This window comes from Saprolegnia diclina (genome assembly GCF_000281045.1).
Source record: "Saprolegnia diclina VS20 unplaced genomic scaffold supercont1.7, whole genome shotgun sequence".
Lineage (NCBI taxonomy): Eukaryota > Oomycota > Saprolegniomycetes > Saprolegniales > Saprolegniaceae > Saprolegnia > Saprolegnia diclina.
In genome coordinates, this window is record NW_008246074.1 from 617,555 (window position 1) to 634,292 (window position 16,738).

Consider the following 16,738-nt stretch of genomic DNA (forward strand, 5'->3'; position numbering starts at 1 on the left):
TCGTGTCGGTGGTCTTCCAACCCCGACGGCACAACAGTGCTCACAAAACCTGACGCGGCGTCGAAGCTGGCAAAGTACAACTTCGACACCCCCTCGTCGTGCGCGGCCGGGGCTGGGAGCTGCATCCACTCTCCGCAAGAAGACTCAAGAACATGCTCGGGCACGCGCACCGAGAGGCCAAGTGCGACCCCGCGAAGTGCCGCACCCTCGCCTGCCCGGAGGACGAGCTGGCAGCCTGAGAGATGCCGACGGATAACCTTCGTAGAGTCGTACGTGCCTCGGAGAAAGCCTTCGAGAACGCGAAGATGGTCGAGTAGAGCCGCGATGTCCGTGAGTTTGGCCGCGTCGATCTGCCAGTGCACCAAGCCCAGTTGGTCCGTTGCCTTGTTGAGCAGAGCTACTCGGCGCTCATGAGGCTTGCCGTTGCGTACGGCCAACTGCAGTTGCTTGGACTCCTTCAGCGCGTTCTTCGATGCTGTCGTCAGGAGGTCTGAGAGCGTCCTGTCAAATCTCAAAATGAACTTCGCTTGAAATTGAATTGTTCGAGCTGGCGATTTGTATTCAACTGGCGAATGTCGAAATCAAATTCTTGCCCCACGACGCAACGGGTTTACCTTGCAACCAACCAAAGGAGTGTTGTCGTAAACTTGCGAGCAAGAGTTAATGGATGGCTTCCACGGAGATCAGCGCCATAAGAGCGACTATACCGGCGTTGAGCATCAACGTCACTGCACTACTCGCGGTGGTTTTGCTTCCTTCCTTGGTCCCTGGACTCACGGACGATGGTGTTGACGTCGCATTGCCCACTGACATCGTCGAGTGCGGCGTCACGGGCACGACGAGTGGCTTCCCAACAGGTGTCGGGTTCGTCAGTGTCTTCTTGAGAAATTCAGCCTTGTCCATTTGTGCCCACGGCGCGGGCTGGGACGCCATGCCGCCCGGCGAGTCCGTCGCAGCTTGGCCCCAGACCCAAGAGAGCTTTTCTGCCGTCGCAGTGAGGTAGCCATAACCGTAGTTGTTGATGTTCGTCACGACGCTGAAGACGCTCGTGTCGAGCTCCACCTTGGCCGTCGGGCGAATAAACTCGTTGTTGCCGGCGGCGCCCGAGATGATCCAGGGCGGAAAGCTGTACCTGCCAATCTTGCTCGGCTTGATGTTGTAGTACGCGTGCTCGTGGCCTGTGAGCATGAGGTCGACGGCGTACTTGTCGAAGAGCGGCACAAGGTCCATAGCAAACTTGTTCGTGCCCGTCGAAGCCGATGTTGGAATGTGGTTGGGCGGGCGGTGACCGCAAACGACGACGAACGGCGTCACCTCGCGCTTGACGCGGCTGAGGTCGTACTCGAGCCAGTTCTTCTGGTCCGTCTGCATCTGGACTCGCGCTAAGTCGTTCGCAACCCACTTGGAGCCGTCTTGGGTTGGCGCCATGAAGGCTTCGTCGCCGTAGACCTCCGTGTTGAGAAACACAAAGTGGACGTACCCCGCGTTGAAGCTGTAAAACGTGTTGGAGCCCGACCCGCAGGCTTCACCGGCACCGACGAGGAGCCCCTTGAATCGATTCACGTAGTTTTGCATCGCGCCCTGGGCTGCATACTGCATCTCGTGGTTGCCGATTGTCGTGTGCATCGGCACGGCCGACGTGAGCGGCTCGAGCTGCTGCATGTACGCAGCGCCGTTCGAGCCCACGAGCTCGTAGCCAAGGTCGCCAATGTTGAGGATTCCGTGGAACGCGTTGGCGCTGAGGCCGCTCTTGAGCGCTGGGAGCGTGATACCCGAGGCCTTCCCCAGTACCGTCGCGCCCATGTCGCCAAACACCGCCCACGTCATCGCGTTTGCGGGTGTCGCTGTGAACATCTTGACGGATGACCCGGTGGCAGCTAGATCGTAGTAGACCGTAGCACCCGCCTTAATACCGGAGAGACGCGCCGTCCAGCACGCGACGTTGAGATCGCTTGACTCGGCAACACTGCCGGCGGCGACACCCACTGCCTTCTGGGTCAAACTCGAACTGGCGCCGCCGTAGTAGATGGTAGAGGCCGTGGCGTCGGCGGCCGTGACCCAGTCCAGCATGTAGTCGCCAGAGCCATCGCCGACGAGACTGAGGTGAAACTCGTTGGACGTGAGCGCACTCGTGACGTACAGCAGCGCGAACGCAGCCAGACGCATGGCAACGACAATCGGACAATGGCTGCAACTCATAGGTGCGTCTGCGAAGCGATCTGATTGGATGATGGGAGCGTTGCTCACGCGTAGAGCTGGCGCCCATTGGTGGGAGCGTTTAACGCGTTTTGCAGGGGCGAATTCAACGATCGCAACTGAGATGCCTGCATTTTACGGTACTACCATACCATTACACTAAACTCTATTGGAAGCTGTGAGCTTACCCAACATCACAGCAACCTAAGTCAAGGGTCAATAAATAGCTGTTTATTGACCATTGCCTAAGTGCAACATCATACTAGCCATGATCTGGGCAAAACGATCCGTGCGAGACTATCGACGGCAGCAGATGTTGGAACGACTTTAACCCTGGCTTTAACCTAGTTGTACTTGTCCTCAAACGGCAGTCGATGCTGCGGATCTGGTAACCACGTCCGCTGAGCAAATTCCGAGCCAGGTTTCGACTTCGAGCACGTGGAGCTGACACAGCTTCCTGGCACATGTGGCGCCAAAACCAACACGATACCCGAGCCGCAAAAGCAAAGGTGTCATTTCCGCCTTAAGTTACGAGGCGCTCTGGTTGGGTTTGCCTGGCGCGAAGGGTACACACTACAACACTAAACATCGTCCTCTTGATAATACGTGGGTAGTACTCTAATCCAGGCGGTGGTGCACAAAGAGGTGGTTGTGCGCGCCGAGACTCATGCACTTGAGGAACGCCGTTTGGATCGCAGTGCAGAGCGTCGGGTCGTCCCGCACCATGTTGGTCATGCGCTCGCGGGTGATTTCGTAAATGACAGAGTTGGCCACGGCCTGGCACGTGTACGAGCGCGGCTGGTGCAGGTAGTAGTCGACTTCGCCGACGAGCGACCCATGGCTCACCTTGACAATGCGGTCCAGGGCGTGGTCCGGTCGGAAAATCTCAAGCTCACCAGAGACGACGACAAAGACGCTCTCGGCTTCGTCGCCCTCGGCAAACACAATCGATCGGCCATCGACGTCCCGGCGCTCAAAGTACAGCGAGACCTTCTCGAGCGAAATCGCCACGTCCCACGCATCCAGCGCGTCCTGGAAGACCGAGTGGATCGAAGGCGTTGGCGACGTGAGGCGGGCCATTTGGTGCGGCTTCTGGAACAAATTGTGCGACTGCGACTGCGAGATGGGCGTCGCGGGCGGTCGCTCGTTGAGGAGGACGTTCTCAAACACTTCGAGTCCGGCGTCGGCGGACGCGTAGATGTGAATGTCGCTGGTCGAGTCGTCGTCGTCGTCGAGGACCCCGTTCATCTGGAGCTGGCGCTCAATCTCGGGCGAGAGGCGGGCAAAGGCGAGCGCAATGTTGTGCCGAGCTAGCAGCGACTTCATCGCTGTAAAGCAGCTCCGCGACGCAGTAGCGTCGATGCCTGACACGTGGGAAAAGTCCAAAAGCAAAAAGCGCGTCGGCAACATCGTCATCTCGGCCTCTTCGTCGATCGCCGACTTGACGCCACTGCGCTCTTCAAACGCCTTAAGCGTGCACACTTTGAGCGGGTGCGACACGCTGCTTTGCGTCGCGGCTTCCATGAGCAGGAGCGGCGTCGCCTCGGTCGCCTTGGCGTGCGCCACGTAAATGCTCTTCTTGATGACCTCCATGAGGCGAATGCTCGAGCCAAAGAAGAAGTAGCCGTGGAGCTCGAGGGTCACAATCTGACCCTGGTGCGCGCGGAGAAACTGGCGCTCTTGGTAGCTGCGCTGGACACGGCTCCGGCTGAGCGTCTAGACCGTCGATGGTTAGTATCAAAGCGTGTTGCTGGTAGTCTACCTTGACGACGGAAACACCCTCTGCGTAGCTGAAGACAAAGTTGGTCATGGCGCAGATAAGACCCAGAATCATGCCTTGCTCCAGCCCAAAGAGGTTGATCAAGACAAACGTTGCGAGCACGAGGAGGTATTCACGGAAGCGGAGCTTGGACGACGCGTGCACCAGCCATTCCTACAGAATATATGTCAACGCGTTGGTTGACGCTATCGTGGATTTGTGTACCATCATGAGATCGATCGCAATCAAGGTGAGGAGGCCGCCAAAGAAGACTAGGCATTGAGTGAGCACTATTCAACACCGCAGGAATTGAGGTCGTACACTTGGGAATATAGGCCGTGAGCGGAATGGGCAGCACGAAGATTAGCAGCTCGGCGCTGAGCACAACGATGCCGGGAATGCGGCTGTTGGTGTTGCTCTTGAGCGTAAAGATCGTCTGCGAAAAGATGTACGACCCCGTGAAGCCGCCAAAGAGACCCGAGACCGTGTTGGACCAGCCAACAGTCTTGAGCTCGTGGTTGTAGTCGAGGTCCGTGCCCATGTTCATCTCAATCGCCGCCACGTCCAAGCTCGACGAGAACGCAACGACAAAGTACATGCCCAGCCACGTGAAAAACTGGGGCGGAATCGCGCGCCATTGGACGAGCGAAAAGTCAAAGAGGTCAAAGACTTCGAGCGGCGTGGCCGTGACAGCAGGCGGGTACGAGACCCAGCCGCCGGCGCGGACGTCGTCGAACGAGAGGCCCGTAACGGAGAGGAATGTGTAAAAGCCAAGCAGGACGGACGTGAGCGTGAGCGGCATCACGAGGAAGTGCTGCAGCTTGGACGAAAGAATGAAGAGGGCAGCGCCACAGAGCAATCCTGGAAGAATGTGGATCGCCGAGTCGTAGTTGAAGAGCTGTGGCCACTCCATGATGTTCTTGACCTCCTTGTTTGCCATGAGGCCGAGGCCGGCTTCCATGCAAAAGAAACCAATGTACGAGAGGTACCCTACAAAGACACGTGCGTTTAGACACCAAAGTTCAAGGTCGGACGAACCGCCAATCACGGGCATCGGCAAGTATTGGACCAAGCTCGCCAGTTTGTACTATAAATGTGCATTTCAAAATGCACTCTGGGAGGCAGTGGAGTACCTTGCCCGTCATGATGAGGGCGACACCCATGAGCGCCGTGGCCGAGCTAAGAGTCACAAGCGTCGTAGCGATGACGGCCTCGGGCGGCAGCGTCGGGTCGTCGGCCAAGATCGAGACGACAGAAGACGCCATTGCCGAAAGGAAGATTAGACCTAAATGCACTCGTTTTGTCCAATTTGCAAAGAGTATGGACGCGTACCGGCATCTTGAACTTGGCCAATCGCAAACGGAAGAGAACTCAGTGACGTAAACATAATCTGGTGCACGGCGCTCGAGAGACCCACGAGCTTGACGAGCGTGGGCATGAATGGCGAGAAGAAGGGATTGCTGAAGATGATGGCCGTGAAACTCTACACGCTTGTGAGCTCCCAGGTGCTGGAGTGGAATATTGACGCACCATGCACACGGGCACGACGAGCGCGGCGTTGATGAGGCCGTACATGAAGGCCTTGAACGTGTTTTGGTTGTCGGGCGCGGCGACAGCGACAACGACCATGTCGTCTTCCTCGACGTACGAGGCGTTGGGCAGCTGGACGGCCGAGACGCGAGACGCGCGCGTGAGGCGGCTAAGGCTCTTGGGCGTGTTGCACACGCTGCCCATGCTGTTGGTGGCCATGGTAGCAACTGCGCGCGGGACTCGCAAAGGCAAACTGAGCATCTATCCCAGCAAGCACCGAAGTTCGAAGGAGAGCGGCCGCTGGTCAGTGCGCCGATCTTTCGAGCTCTTGGGATTACCAATAAACTTCGATTTTATCTTCGGTATCCACTTATCCGGTGCTGTGATTGGGTGCTCGGAGAGGCCGCGCGTGTCTGGGTCCACCTTGGACTTCTCGAACGTCGCCCGCATGACAAGTCGCCCACGATTACAAGTGGCTCTGATCTGCGATAGGTCACGTCCGGGTATATCTGCCGACCGCCCCGAGTCTTTCTACCCATTGAATGCTGCAATTGGCTGGAGAGAAGAGGCTCCAGACGTCACGCCGGTCGCGAGTGAGGGCGCCTGTCACGTGAGCGATTACAAGTACGCCCGTCGCGTGCTTTTGTAGCACGTTGAAGTTGTGTGTCTTTCCGCCCGATCTTTCGTCGACGCCGTCGCGCCGAGTACTGTGTCGCCTCGTAGTACCATGTAGTAGAGTGTCGAGCGGACACCCATCGCGCCTCCAAGTGCGTCGTCGGTATAAAGAACACGCAACTGCAATCTGATGATGCATACCCTCATCACGGAAGCAGCAATGCGGCACCTGCGACCTGGCAGCGAAACTGCAAGCGCTTGCTGAGCCCGATCTTTTCACCGACGAAAGGATTGCGTCGTCAAATGGGTGCACAATAATGTCCAATAACGTTAGTGTTGGATCGTACGTTTAGCAGGACCTGGAGAACCTCTTCTTCCTGTCTTCCAAACGACAACGCCGGCATCATTCACGCAAGGCCGATTTGCGGGGCTGGACGATGCGAGGACCTTAATCCGCGTGCGTAGAAGGCCGCTCGTACTACAGCTGACCTAGGTGCTTTGCAAAAGACGGGTCCCGTACGATGGGACACGTTGGGATGGTCGATAAAACCGGTTCGTTTACAAGCAAAGATACGCATCGAGTGGTCACAAATCGATCCCGGTACAAAACCTACTGGTGTGCTCACAGTAGCGCAACTGGTTTTATATTCTACCGTTTTCTCAGTGCGGTGCTATCCAACGCACGTGCAGTGACTCTGTTCGGGACGGTGCTTGACACCAACCCCCGATGGAGCGCTTCGTTCAAGTCGCTGACGGCGTCCGCAGACCCACCCGTTCGTTGGCGAGCTATCACGCAGCTGCGCGTCGAGTAAGTTGCACCAAAATCAAGCTCGCGTTATGTGGGCTTAAACTCGAAGTGAGGATGATGATTCAGTTGTCTTCGCCGCCGTTTTCGAGAGTTACAAAGTGGTGATGTGCTGGCTGATGCGGTTTGGGGTCTCGGTTCTTCCCTGTACTTGTATTTTGGGCTCCCTAGTCTGCATCGAGTCGTCGCGTCGTTCTGGGTCTGACAACGGCCAGCAATTTCGGGAAATTTTAACGCTTTTAACCGCCAAACAAATGCGCAGTGGAAACACTCCGCGTTGCGTTTACAACCAGATGGACTATACTATATTGACCCTCTTCTGGTGTATCAACCTGGTATCAAGTTTTCGATTTGCCGACTCATATGCAGTTCTCACGCTTGTAGGCGCCTTTTGCTAGCAATTCGAAGGCGTGCTGTGACGCGTGCTCTAGACAGAAGGAGGTATTTTCACTGAAGTGTTCACTCGAGGTAGCGAAAGGCTCATATGGGAGTTGCTAAGCCGGCAGCCTAGTTTTGAAGCGTTTGTACCGATACCTTGCCTCATTTCGAGTCGACCTTTGTCTGATGAAGCCACTACATACGAGTACGAGTTGACAACGAACTGCACGTCATAGGCGGATCGAACGATGAAAGGCTCGGTCGAGGAGCTCGATACAGGATGCGCCATAGACTTCAGTGATGTAGCACCCCGAGCGTGGATGTGGCACACTTCGCCCGGACCACCCAGTGATGGCGCCGCCGAACATCATTTATCATTTGAATTATATTATTAAAAGGGCATTTCCAAAAAATGGCAAACGTCGAGAAGGACATATTGCGCGACGGCCCGCTTCGGTACCTCGGGTACGCCAACGAGCTCGGCGAGTCGTTCCGGCCCGTCTTCCCAGCTTTCGTCGCCCCTTCCTACGCCGTGGCCTTCGCCTATGTCGCAGCTGACACGTACGACAAGGCGACCAAGGCCGGGGCCAGCGCACCACCATCGGCCAAGTCGGCGCACATGGCCGCGGCCGCCGGCGACACGCTCCTGTGGCAGACCATGGTGGGCCACCTTACTTCATCAGACACGTGTAATATCGTGTTGTAGGCGAGCGTCGTGATTCCTGGCTTCACGATCAACCGCGTCGTACGTGGCCGCCGATGAAACTCAAGCCTCAAGCATCGTGGTAGGTTGCGCTCTCCAAGGCTGCGGTGACGTCGTCTGTGAAGAACCCAGCTCTCGTGCGCTGGCTCCCGACGTGCATCGGCCTTGGCGCAATCCCGCTGATCATTCACCCCATCGACGCGCTCGTCGACTTCAGTATGGACAACTCGACCCGCTTGTGGTCGACCAAGTACCTCGAGGGCAAGAACAACTAACTAAACCTAATTTTGCGTCGTACGACTACGCCGAGTAGCCGATTCCCCATATTTTGGATTCAGACACGAAATGATTCAACTCTTGTTCCAGGTACTTGATGATATGACTGCTTAGCGACGGGCCATGACGGCTTCGACATCGGCGACCGTGCGCGGGACCAAGTGCGACATGTTCTCGGCGCCCGTGGCCGTCACGATGACGTCCGATTCGATACGGACGCCGCCCGTCTTGCGGAAACGCGCGAGCATCTTCTGGTTGATGAACTTTGCCGTCTCGGGTGACGAGAGCACTTCTTCGATCTGGCCTTCGATAAAGTAGCAGCCCGGCTCGACCGTGATGACCATGTTCTCCTCGAGCTTGCGGCCGGCACGGAGCTTGCGGAGCATGCGCGTGTCGGTGCGGGTCGTGCCCGGGAGGTAGCCGCCAACGTCGTGCACCTACAAGACGCAAGCATTTAGCGGTGCTGCATTCTCGTACTCACGTACGTCCAGGCCCATGAGGTGGCCAAGGCCGTGCGGGTAAAAGTACGCGCTGATCTCAGCGGCCATGAGCTCGTCGACCGTGCCGTTCTGGAAGAGGCCGCCTTCGAGGAGGTGCTGCGTGAGCACGCGCTGCGAGAGCAAGTGCATCTCAGTCCACTCGACGCCCGGCTTCATGGCTGCGATGACCGCGTCATGCGCCTTCAAGACACCTATCGCCTTGGCCTCAGCGTTTTCACATAGTCGACAAGGTACCTTCGTAAATGAACTTTTGGTCGGCCGTAAACACGCCGTTGACCGGGAACGTGACGGTAATGTCCGACGCGTACCCGTGGTACTCGGCGCCCATGTCGTTGAGGAAGAGGTCGCCGTCGTCGAGGACCTTGTCGTTCGGCGCGCCAGCGTGGCCGTAGTGCAGCGCCGAGCCGTTGTGGCCGCTGCCGCAGATGCACGTGTACGCGTGGAAGCGCGCGCCGCCCTGCGCGTAGCACGCGTGGAGAAAGTTGGCTTCGGCGTGGAACTCGACCATGCCGGGCTCGATCGTCTCGAGCACCTTGATGTGCGCATTGGAGCTGAGGCGGTTCACCCAACGAAGGAGGTCGAGCTCCTTCGGCGACTTGGTCACGCGGCACTCGACGAGATGCGGGTGCAGCGTCTCGAGGTCCGTCGTGAAGGCGTCGATACCGTCAAACGTCGACGTCGTCGTCGTCGTCACGCCGCTGTCGAGGTTGACACCCTGCAGCAAATAGAGGTGCGCGACCTGGCGCGCCTTGAGCACGGAAACAATCTCGTCCGTGAAGTGCACGTGGTCGACGCCGTAGAACGACTGGAACCACGAGAGCGGCTTGCGGTCGCCGCACCAAAGCGCCCACTCGGCCGAGAGACGCGGCACAAAGAGGATCGACTCGTTCGTCGCGAGGTCGATCGCACCCGCGCAGTCGGGCTCCTTGACGCCAAAGAGGTACTGGAACATGCTCTCCTGCTTGAACGGAATGTCCGTGTCCGTGTCGTACTCGCCGATCTGGGTGCCGCCGTGGAGAAGAATGGCCGACTGCGGCGACGCAAGGGCGCGCATGCGCGCAGCGAGCTTCTCGCGGTGGTCGTGGTGCATGGTATAGTCGATCTCGTACGTCTCGTACTGATAGCTCGACTTCTTGCACGTGTGCAAGGTCGCGCGCGGGTCCAGCGTCACGCGCTGGCGCTGGCAGCTGTGGCGCTTCGACGCGAGGTACTGCTTCTGGAGAAGGTGGAGGCCACCGAGGGCGGCGACGGTCGCCGTCGCGATCGTGATGGGGCAGGCCTTGGTCATGCTCGGAATTTCGGAAATGGCACAAAAGAGCAAAATTGAACCGCAACTAGGTCTACCGTGTATTTGCATTTTTTAAGCTACGCTTACGTATTGGCATACAAATAACAACATCCAAATATGCAAATACATAGCTGACCTCCGAAGCTCGCTGATGACACATGAACCCTAACCCCATGCGACATCAGAGCCACGGTAGCTTGTGTCGTTTTTATTATTACCTAGATATATGTATGCTGCGTGCTGACTGAGAATAAAAACGCCTGTGCCGTGCTAAACCGATCTATCTTTGGCATGTGCCACATCCAATCGACTTTAATTCGGCATTGAGGCAAGTGTTCGAGTTCGGCACAGCGACTCTTCATGCTTACTACTGTAGAGTAGTTGGAACGTCTCGACACGCAGAAACAAAGCTAGGGCTTGAGCGCAGGGTCCTGCCACCACCACGTCTTGACCGTGCCGTCGTGCGAGCAGGACGCCATGAGCGCCTGACGCTCGTGCCACTAGACAACCTCCTGCTTAAAACACTCGACAGCGCTGCTCTACGTACCCGTGCGCTGTATGTGACGCCAGTGTGCCCGAGAAGGCGCTCCAGAAGCTTTCCCGTCGCAACGTCCCAGACGTACACAGCGCCATCTTCCGAGCCGCTATTGAAACATGAGTTGCCACGCGATGGAATAGCCAATGCTACCCCAAGACAAAGTCCTCTCGAGGCCCAAAGGACGCCCGCACTACGTTCTTGGCCGTGTTTTGGTGGCCCTTGAAGCGCTGCAGCGGCCGCTGCTCGTTGTTCGCGGTCGTCGGCGCCATAGAGGTGGATGGACGGTGCGTCGGCGTGTCTTTCGTGAGCGTTGTCCGCGGCATCGTGAGCATGCGCATGTCCCAGAGGCGGTTGCTGTTGTTGCGCGAACCCGTGAGGAGAAAGAGGCCGTTGGACGAGAGCGACACGGACGTCACTTCGCCGAGCGTTTGCCGCAGCGTGTGCACGCAGAGGCCGCTCAAGATATCCCAAAAGCGCACCTACGCACTCGTTGACGATCTCGCCGCACAGAAGCGCGACGCACCGTGCCGTCTTTGGAGCCGCTCACAATCAAGTTGGCGTGCCGGTTGAACTGCGCGTCGCACACCGAGGCCGAGTGGCCCGAGAAGCTCTACGCGTGTGTGACAAGCTATGATTGCTTCCGAGGTGTACCTTGACCATGGCGCCAGTCTGGATGTCAAAGAGGCGCACTGACTGATCGTAGCCGCCCGTCACCAAGTGGGTCTCGTTCGGGTGGATGTTGACCTACCCGCGACTCGCCCTACGCGCTACGGCAAGAGAGTTTGTACCGTGTACACGTCGCCAACGTGGCCCGTGAGCGTCGAGACGCAGTCCGAGTGCGACGCCAGCAGCGCCGACGGCTCCGTCTCGCTCGCGAGGTTGGCCGTCGCGTTCTTGAGACTCCAAATCTTGACCGTGCCATCGCCCGAGGCCGAGTAGAGCGTGTCGCCGGCGTTGTTGCCGCAGAGGTACCAGATGCGCGATGAGTGTCCGTGGAGGTCCCACGACACCTGTCCATTCTAAAACGAGGTCGTCGGACGGTCCAATGCATACCTTGTTGATTGTCGGGTCCTCGGTCGTCGACGGCTCGGTGGACCAGAGCTTGATGACGTTGTCGCTCGCCCCCGATGCGATAAAAGCACCTTCGCGCCCAACAAACGTGACGCACTGCGCATTACTTTCTCATGAGCTTTGATGAAGCCTTGGGAGCGATGTACCTTGACGTTCTGCGTGTGGCCTTCGAACGTCGTCTTGACCGCGTTCGGAAGTACTTGGCACTCAAAGTCACGCAGCAGCGTCGAGACCTTTGGGATCGTTTTCGGGTGGTACCGGCTGAACTCCATTTGGTACGCGACGCTTTGGCGCAAGAGGTGCACGAGGCGGTGCTCCGGAATGTTGGCATATTGGTCGGACGGCACGGCGTCCATCTCGAACGTGGCTTTGAGCTGCTCCGCGAGCTTCTCGCGCGACTTGACAACGCCTTCCCAGTCACGGAACGAGTCGACTTCATTGATCGACTTGCACGTCAATAGGTAGCAGAGGTCTTTGAACTCGACCTTGCCACTGATCTTCTCCATGGGCTTGAGGTGCGTCGTCAGGTACGTGAACGCCTTCTGGTACTCTTGCCGGTCGATGAGCTCGAGGTACTCTTGCTTGCAGACGGCGTAGAGGAAGCCGAGACCCTGCTGCGAGTGGATTTTGATCTTGCGGAAGCTCGCGTTCTTGTGGATCATTTTCGCCACGAGGTCCCAGTCGCCGTCCTTGATGCCCTTGCTGATCTTGCGGATCGCATCGCGCTCTTGGTTGCGCTCGAGGAGCTTGACATTGGTCTCGTCGAGAATCGTCGCCGACGCGCTCGTGTAGCCTTCGCTCTGGAGGTACTGCACGATGAGCCGCAGGATGTCGTCCTTGATCTCGGGCGATTCGGCGTCGAAGGTTGACTCGGGCGGGATCGACGTCACGTGCTTGTCCACGAGCTTGAACGTCGCCTCCGCGTCGGCCATGCTGCGTCCTCCTCAAAACACCAATATGAATAAAATTCCGCCACCTGGCAGACGCCACGGCCATTGGCCAAAACGGCAATAAAATTGGACCAATCCTGGCGCTAGATTGCGTATCCAATCTGACCATCGACACAGCGTGTGGAGTCTAGTCCGTGTGAGTTACATAGCTTCTCGTTTTTAGGTCGGTTTGATCCATGTATATAGCCCGTTGTTTTATAACTCGATGCAAAAGAACATGTTGAACGTTCCTCTTAGGATTGCATAAAGAGCTTGCGAAAGTCGGCGTTGGACTTGGCTTTGGTCGGCGCATCTTGCTTTGGAGCAGACGCGGCTAACGCCATCTCGGTCTGAGCAGGTGCCGAGACTGCCGTTGGCCGCGGCTTGAGGTTGGCCGGCGCGGGCGGGCCGCGAAGGGCACGGGGAACAAGACTTGAACGGGGCATCGCGATTCTGTGCGTAGAAAGTAGATGAAAATGAGCTGCTTGACCGCCTTCGTACCGTGTTGCAGGCTTGGTGGATGCCACGTCGTCGGACTTTGCAGTCGCTGGCTTGGGCATCGCCTTGGACTTTTGAGCCTTGGGCTTGGGAGTCTTGGTTGGCGCTGGCTTCATGTTGGCTTTCGACTTGGCTTGCTGGGCGACCATATCGGCGACGCTGAAGCGGGCCTTCTTGAGCGAAACGGTGCCGTCACAGAGCACGTGCGGACCTTCCGCAACAAGCGCGTCCAAAACGCTTTGCTACGTCACCAATACTGATTCGCAAGACGACTGGAGAGACACGCACCTCGGCTTCGTACTCGACAAGCGCGTACGCCGCCTTTTCCTTCTTGCGACCAAGAATCATGACGGACCGGATCGCACCAAACTGTAAACATATGAGCCACGATAGACCATGAGAATGTACAAACTTTTGCAAAGTAGGCTCGGACGTGGGCCTCGTCAACCTGGTCGTTGATCTTGGCAACGTACAGCGTCGTAGGATTCGTACTCCAGACCCCATCCCGCTCGACGACCCTACAAGTTCCATTGCCATGAGCTCCGTTGCTGCATCGAAGACAAAGCGAAGACGACTTGGTGGGCTTTGCCGTCGGCTTGGACGGCTGAATGTTGAGCGGCGTCCCTTGGAAACTCGACTCGTTCAGCGCGAGAGCTTTCGGCACGCTTTCCTACATCAAGATGACACAAGGTGCCAGGATTTGAACGCAAAGACACTGGTACCGGCGACTCGAACTCGACGTAGGCCATGCCGCGCGACGCTTGGCTTTCGCGGTTCCGCAGCAAAAGACGAACATCGGTCACCGAACCGCACTACGCAAAAGGGCATGAGACAGTGTTGCGTGGTGCGACTGGCAAACACCGGTGCAAACAGGGCTTTCAGGTCTTCGCTTGTTGTCGCCTTGTCCAAGTTGCAGAGAAACACAGTGCGGCCGTCGGCATCCGATGTGCGCTGACGTTTGTACTCGTCTTGGCGCTGCGTCTCAGCTTCGACGAGCTTGCGCTTCTTGGACGCGTCCTTCTCGACAGCCTCGATCGCTACTGGAGCGGGTGCTTCGTGGACGACTGCCGCCTGCTTGGCTTGCGTCTTGACGCAGAGCTTTTGGGCGGCGACGACGTCTTGGACCGAGTCACCCATCTCACGCTCAAAGAGCACGTACGTCTCTGCAAGAGCGCCAGGGTAGTCGGCGACTGCTGCAACCCCGCGCTTGTAGTACTTGCGCACGACGTCGAGCGGTGCGCCAGCGCGAAGACACTCGGCAATGCACGCTTGCCACGTCACGAGCGTCACGTCATTCGCTAAAATCGTGTCCCACGCCGCCGCCACGTGCTTGGTCCAGGCCGACGGTGTCGGCGGAGGCACCAAACACTTTGCTGCGTACATGCGCAGCATGGAAGCACCCGCAGGGTACTCGGTGAGGAGCCCCTACAGTGCATCGCTCGTTTCATTGTTATCGATAAAAGGTCGTACCTGGCAGCGTGCAAAGGCGGCAGCGAGGTCTCGCTTGGACCCTGTCCGGCGACGCGTGTCGCAGTAGGCGAGCAGCACGACGAGAAGTTGGTCCAGTGACAGCGCTTGGCGGCCCTCGAGCTCGTCGAGGACGACTTCATATGCGTCAAAGCCGCCGTTGCACTCGAGTGCGAGCAGCAGCGACGTCCATGCCGACGCAGCGAATGGCACGTTGCGCACGGCGCGCATGGCCACTTGCACCATGGCGCCGTACATGCGCTGGTCGGACAGAAAGTTGAGATATGCCTCCCAGAGAACACTGCTGAGGCACACGCTCGCGACCGCCCGCTCAAAGACGTTGAGGAGGATGCTGCAGCCGACAATCTTGAGCTTGGACGCAAGGTGCATTGTGTACTGCAGCCAGACGCTCTGAAGAGTCGCAACGTCCGGCGCATGGTCGAGCTGCGACTCGAACGCGGCCATGGCCGTGAGCAAGCCCTTGGAGCGTGCCAGCGTCGAGGAGATCGAGTGCAAGCTCTTCTGGAGCGCATCCGCGTTGTGGGACTCGTACTCGCTCCACGCGCGGTACTCGGAAAGCACGCGATCGCTTCCTTCAAAGAGAGGAATCGCCAGCTGACTTTCGTAGCTGGACTTGAGGCGGTCAGAGAGCGTGGTACCGTCTGTGATCGTATCCCGGAGGTGCGACCGATAGAGACCGTACACCTTTTCGCTCTCTCGCCAGTGCGAGCCCAATGCCGTGAGCACCGTGCTCCATGCCTCGTCAATGTCATCTGCAACGTCGTCGTCCAACGCGTCGACGTACATGTAGTACAGCGCCGGTTGGAGATAGTCCTTGAGCGCAACGGGAAGTTGCTCGGGCGCCAAGGCGAGGTACTGATGCCACAGCTCTAGCGTCAGAGGGTAGGCTTCGTGAAACCGGCCGAACTGCGTCTGGAGCTGTGACGCCAGCATTGGATCACCCGAGAGCGCGGCAATGGCCTGCAAGTGGAGGTCGTAGTTGTATGGGCTAGCCGAGCTCGCAACGACAAGGTCGAGCGCCTTTTGCTGGTCTTCCGTCATCTCGGCTTCATACACCAAGTCCTCGTCGCCGGAGCTCTCGCTGCTCGAGCCACCGTCCTCTGGGTCGTGCTCGCTGCGCATGCTGCCACACCCTTCTGGTTCTGGTTGATATCCAAAGATAGAGGACCAAGAGGTATTAAAAAATATAGAGTATACAATTATACAGGTACACGACCTTCCGAAATGAATGCAGGCGAGATGCTTTCAGCTGTGGCTATCCAACTACTAGCGCAAGCACCCTTACTGGCATTTCCGACAAGTTCAATTTGACGTATTTTTGACTTGATTTACTCCCGCATTTTACAACTTGTGTCAAATACTAGGATAAACGCAGGGCGTTTAGGGTAGGGTTAGGGTAGATTCTCTGTGCCTGAGATTGGTCTTGACATGTCAGAGACTGGACTGCGATTAGTACATGTATGTACTACATTGTCTCGTTGAATTATTCTTATTCGATAGCAGCGGTTTGGGAGCGCTTGGCGCGCGAAGTGACTTGACCACAGTCAGACTTGCGCTTTCTGTGGGAGCGCTCGAGGGAATTGCTGCCGCGTAGTGCGCAGAACGCCAAGACCACGGACGGTCTCGTGTCTTGCCTTGCCACCTCTTCATCGATCTCGTCGTCGTCGTCGTCTTCTTCGTCGTCGTGCTGGTACCATCCCGTGCTCACGTAGTCGACCTCCTCATTTTCCGTCTCGACTAGATCGCGGCCGCTTTGAATCGCCTCGACCGCCCGATCCACGCCACATCGCCGCAAAAGCTATAAAACACCACTGATGCAGTCGTTGTTGTCCCAGAAGCTGGCTTGAAGGAGGTGGTAGATGGAGCAGCACGACATCCCCGACGGGTGACGAAGCCATGTCAGTGCAAACGCTTGCATCCGGTGCGGTGCAAACCGGGCGTAGAAAGCGAAGGCGTCAATGGCTGGAGCTCTCTTCACATCGTCTTTGTAGCGGTATTCGAGCTGCTTTGTGATGCGCTTGGTCCATGGCATCGCGAACGTCGCTTGGACGGCGTCGGCCATGGCGTCAAGCATATGCGGTGACATCGTCGTCGTCGATGCAAACTCAGTGAGCGCTGGGACCACAAGAACGGACGCCCGGGAAGCACACATTGCAAGCACCTC

The 16,738-nt window shown here is 57.6% G+C and overlaps 7 protein-coding genes across 7 annotated transcripts; 1 reads left to right on the forward strand and 6 right to left on the reverse strand.

Annotated features, from left to right (window-relative positions):
* Positions 1 to 476: 476 nt before the first annotated feature.
* On the reverse strand, positions 477 to 2,173 carry SDRG_03084 (hypothetical protein). The gene has a single exon (XM_008608705.1). The coding sequence runs from the start codon at positions 2,164 to 2,166 to the stop codon at positions 661 to 663; it is 1,506 nt and encodes a 501-aa protein (XP_008606927.1). The 5' UTR covers positions 2,167 to 2,173; the 3' UTR covers positions 477 to 660.
* Positions 2,174 to 2,687: 514 nt separating this feature from the next.
* On the reverse strand, positions 2,688 to 5,803 carry SDRG_03085 (hypothetical protein). Its single transcript, XM_008608706.1, has 8 exons — positions 5,486 to 5,803; positions 5,288 to 5,438; positions 5,089 to 5,240; positions 4,994 to 5,042; positions 4,277 to 4,945; positions 4,181 to 4,227; positions 3,959 to 4,129; positions 2,688 to 3,912 (listed from the first exon to the last, which is right to left on the reverse strand). Exons 1-8 carry the CDS (start codon positions 5,744 to 5,746, stop codon positions 2,815 to 2,817), a joined length of 2,598 nt encoding a protein of 865 aa, XP_008606928.1. The 5' UTR covers positions 5,747 to 5,803; the 3' UTR covers positions 2,688 to 2,814.
* Positions 5,804 to 7,674: 1,871 nt separating this feature from the next.
* SDRG_03086 (hypothetical protein) lies at positions 7,675 to 8,353 on the forward strand. Its single transcript, XM_008608707.1, has 3 exons — positions 7,675 to 7,944; positions 7,990 to 8,028; positions 8,073 to 8,353. Exons 1-3 carry the CDS (start codon positions 7,696 to 7,698, stop codon positions 8,259 to 8,261), a joined length of 477 nt encoding a protein of 158 aa, XP_008606929.1. The 5' UTR covers positions 7,675 to 7,695; the 3' UTR covers positions 8,262 to 8,353.
* A 19-nt stretch (positions 8,354 to 8,372) lies between these two features.
* Positions 8,373 to 10,050, reverse strand: SDRG_03087 (hypothetical protein; the record flags this gene model as incomplete). The annotated part of the gene is made up of 3 exons (XM_008608708.1): positions 8,373 to 8,699; positions 8,748 to 8,953; positions 8,997 to 10,050. 3 exons carry the CDS (start codon positions 10,048 to 10,050, stop codon positions 8,373 to 8,375), a joined length of 1,587 nt encoding a protein of 528 aa, XP_008606930.1.
* Positions 10,051 to 10,168: 118 nt separating this feature from the next.
* SDRG_03088 (hypothetical protein) lies at positions 10,169 to 12,603 on the reverse strand. Its single transcript, XM_008608709.1, has 8 exons — positions 11,806 to 12,603; positions 11,642 to 11,755; positions 11,377 to 11,598; positions 11,240 to 11,332; positions 11,112 to 11,198; positions 10,739 to 11,067; positions 10,598 to 10,694; positions 10,169 to 10,550 (listed from the first exon to the last, which is right to left on the reverse strand). Exons 1-8 carry the CDS (start codon positions 12,589 to 12,591, stop codon positions 10,461 to 10,463), a joined length of 1,818 nt encoding a protein of 605 aa, XP_008606931.1. The 5' UTR covers positions 12,592 to 12,603; the 3' UTR covers positions 10,169 to 10,460.
* A 188-nt stretch (positions 12,604 to 12,791) lies between these two features.
* On the reverse strand, positions 12,792 to 15,730 carry SDRG_03089 (hypothetical protein). Its single transcript, XM_008608710.1, has 8 exons — positions 14,557 to 15,730; positions 13,948 to 14,511; positions 13,809 to 13,898; positions 13,662 to 13,756; positions 13,499 to 13,604; positions 13,375 to 13,455; positions 13,090 to 13,328; positions 12,792 to 13,041 (listed from the first exon to the last, which is right to left on the reverse strand). Exons 1-8 carry the CDS (start codon positions 15,694 to 15,696, stop codon positions 12,843 to 12,845), a joined length of 2,514 nt encoding a protein of 837 aa, XP_008606932.1. The 5' UTR covers positions 15,697 to 15,730; the 3' UTR covers positions 12,792 to 12,842.
* Positions 15,731 to 16,031: 301 nt separating this feature from the next.
* On the reverse strand, positions 16,032 to 16,636 carry SDRG_03090 (hypothetical protein; the record flags this gene model as incomplete). The annotated part of the gene is made up of 1 exon (XM_008608711.1): positions 16,032 to 16,636. One exon carries the CDS (start codon positions 16,634 to 16,636, stop codon positions 16,373 to 16,375), a length of 264 nt encoding a protein of 87 aa, XP_008606933.1. The 3' UTR covers positions 16,032 to 16,372.
* Between the last annotated feature and the right edge of the window lie 102 nt (positions 16,637 to 16,738).

Coding starts and splice junctions, on each gene's coding strand:
- SDRG_03084 (XM_008608705.1), bottom strand. CDS start 2,166: ATGCGTCTGGCTGCGTTCGCGCTGCTGTACGTCACGAGTGCGCTCACG.
- SDRG_03085 (XM_008608706.1), bottom strand. CDS start 5,746: ATGCTCAGTTTGCCTTTGCGAGTCCCGCGCGCAGTTGCTACCATGGCC. Junction 4,946..4,993: donor GCCGATGCCCGTGATTGGCG/GTTCGTCCGACC, acceptor GTGTCTTTGTAG/GGTACCTCTCGTACATTGGT. Junction 3,913..3,958: donor AGGGTGTTTCCGTCGTCAAG/GTAGACTACCAG, acceptor TCGACGGTCTAG/ACGCTCAGCCGGAGCCGTGT.
- SDRG_03086 (XM_008608707.1), top strand. CDS start 7,696: ATGGCAAACGTCGAGAAGGACATATTGCGCGACGGCCCGCTTCGGTAC. Junction 7,945..7,989: donor CGCTCCTGTGGCAGACCATG/GTGGGCCACCTT, acceptor ATCGTGTTGTAG/GCGAGCGTCGTGATTCCTGG. Junction 8,029..8,072: donor GCTTCACGATCAACCGCGTC/GTACGTGGCCGC, acceptor GCATCGTGGTAG/GTTGCGCTCTCCAAGGCTGC.
- SDRG_03088 (XM_008608709.1), bottom strand. CDS start 12,591: ATGGCCGACGCGGAGGCGACGTTCAAGCTCGTGGACAAGCACGTGACG. Junction 11,756..11,805: donor GCCACACGCAGAACGTCAAG/GTACATCGCTCC, acceptor AGTAATGCGCAG/TGCGTCACGTTTGTTGGGCG. Junction 11,199..11,239: donor AGACTGGCGCCATGGTCAAG/GTACACCTCGGA, acceptor ACACACGCGTAG/AGCTTCTCGGGCCACTCGGC.
- SDRG_03089 (XM_008608710.1), bottom strand. CDS start 15,696: ATGCGCAGCGAGCACGACCCAGAGGACGGTGGCTCGAGCAGCGAGAGC. Junction 14,512..14,556: donor CCGCCTTTGCACGCTGCCAG/GTACGACCTTTT, acceptor GATGCACTGTAG/GGGCTCCTCACCGAGTACCC. Junction 13,899..13,947: donor TGAAAGCCCTGTTTGCACCG/GTGTTTGCCAGT, acceptor CCTTTTGCGTAG/TGCGGTTCGGTGACCGATGT.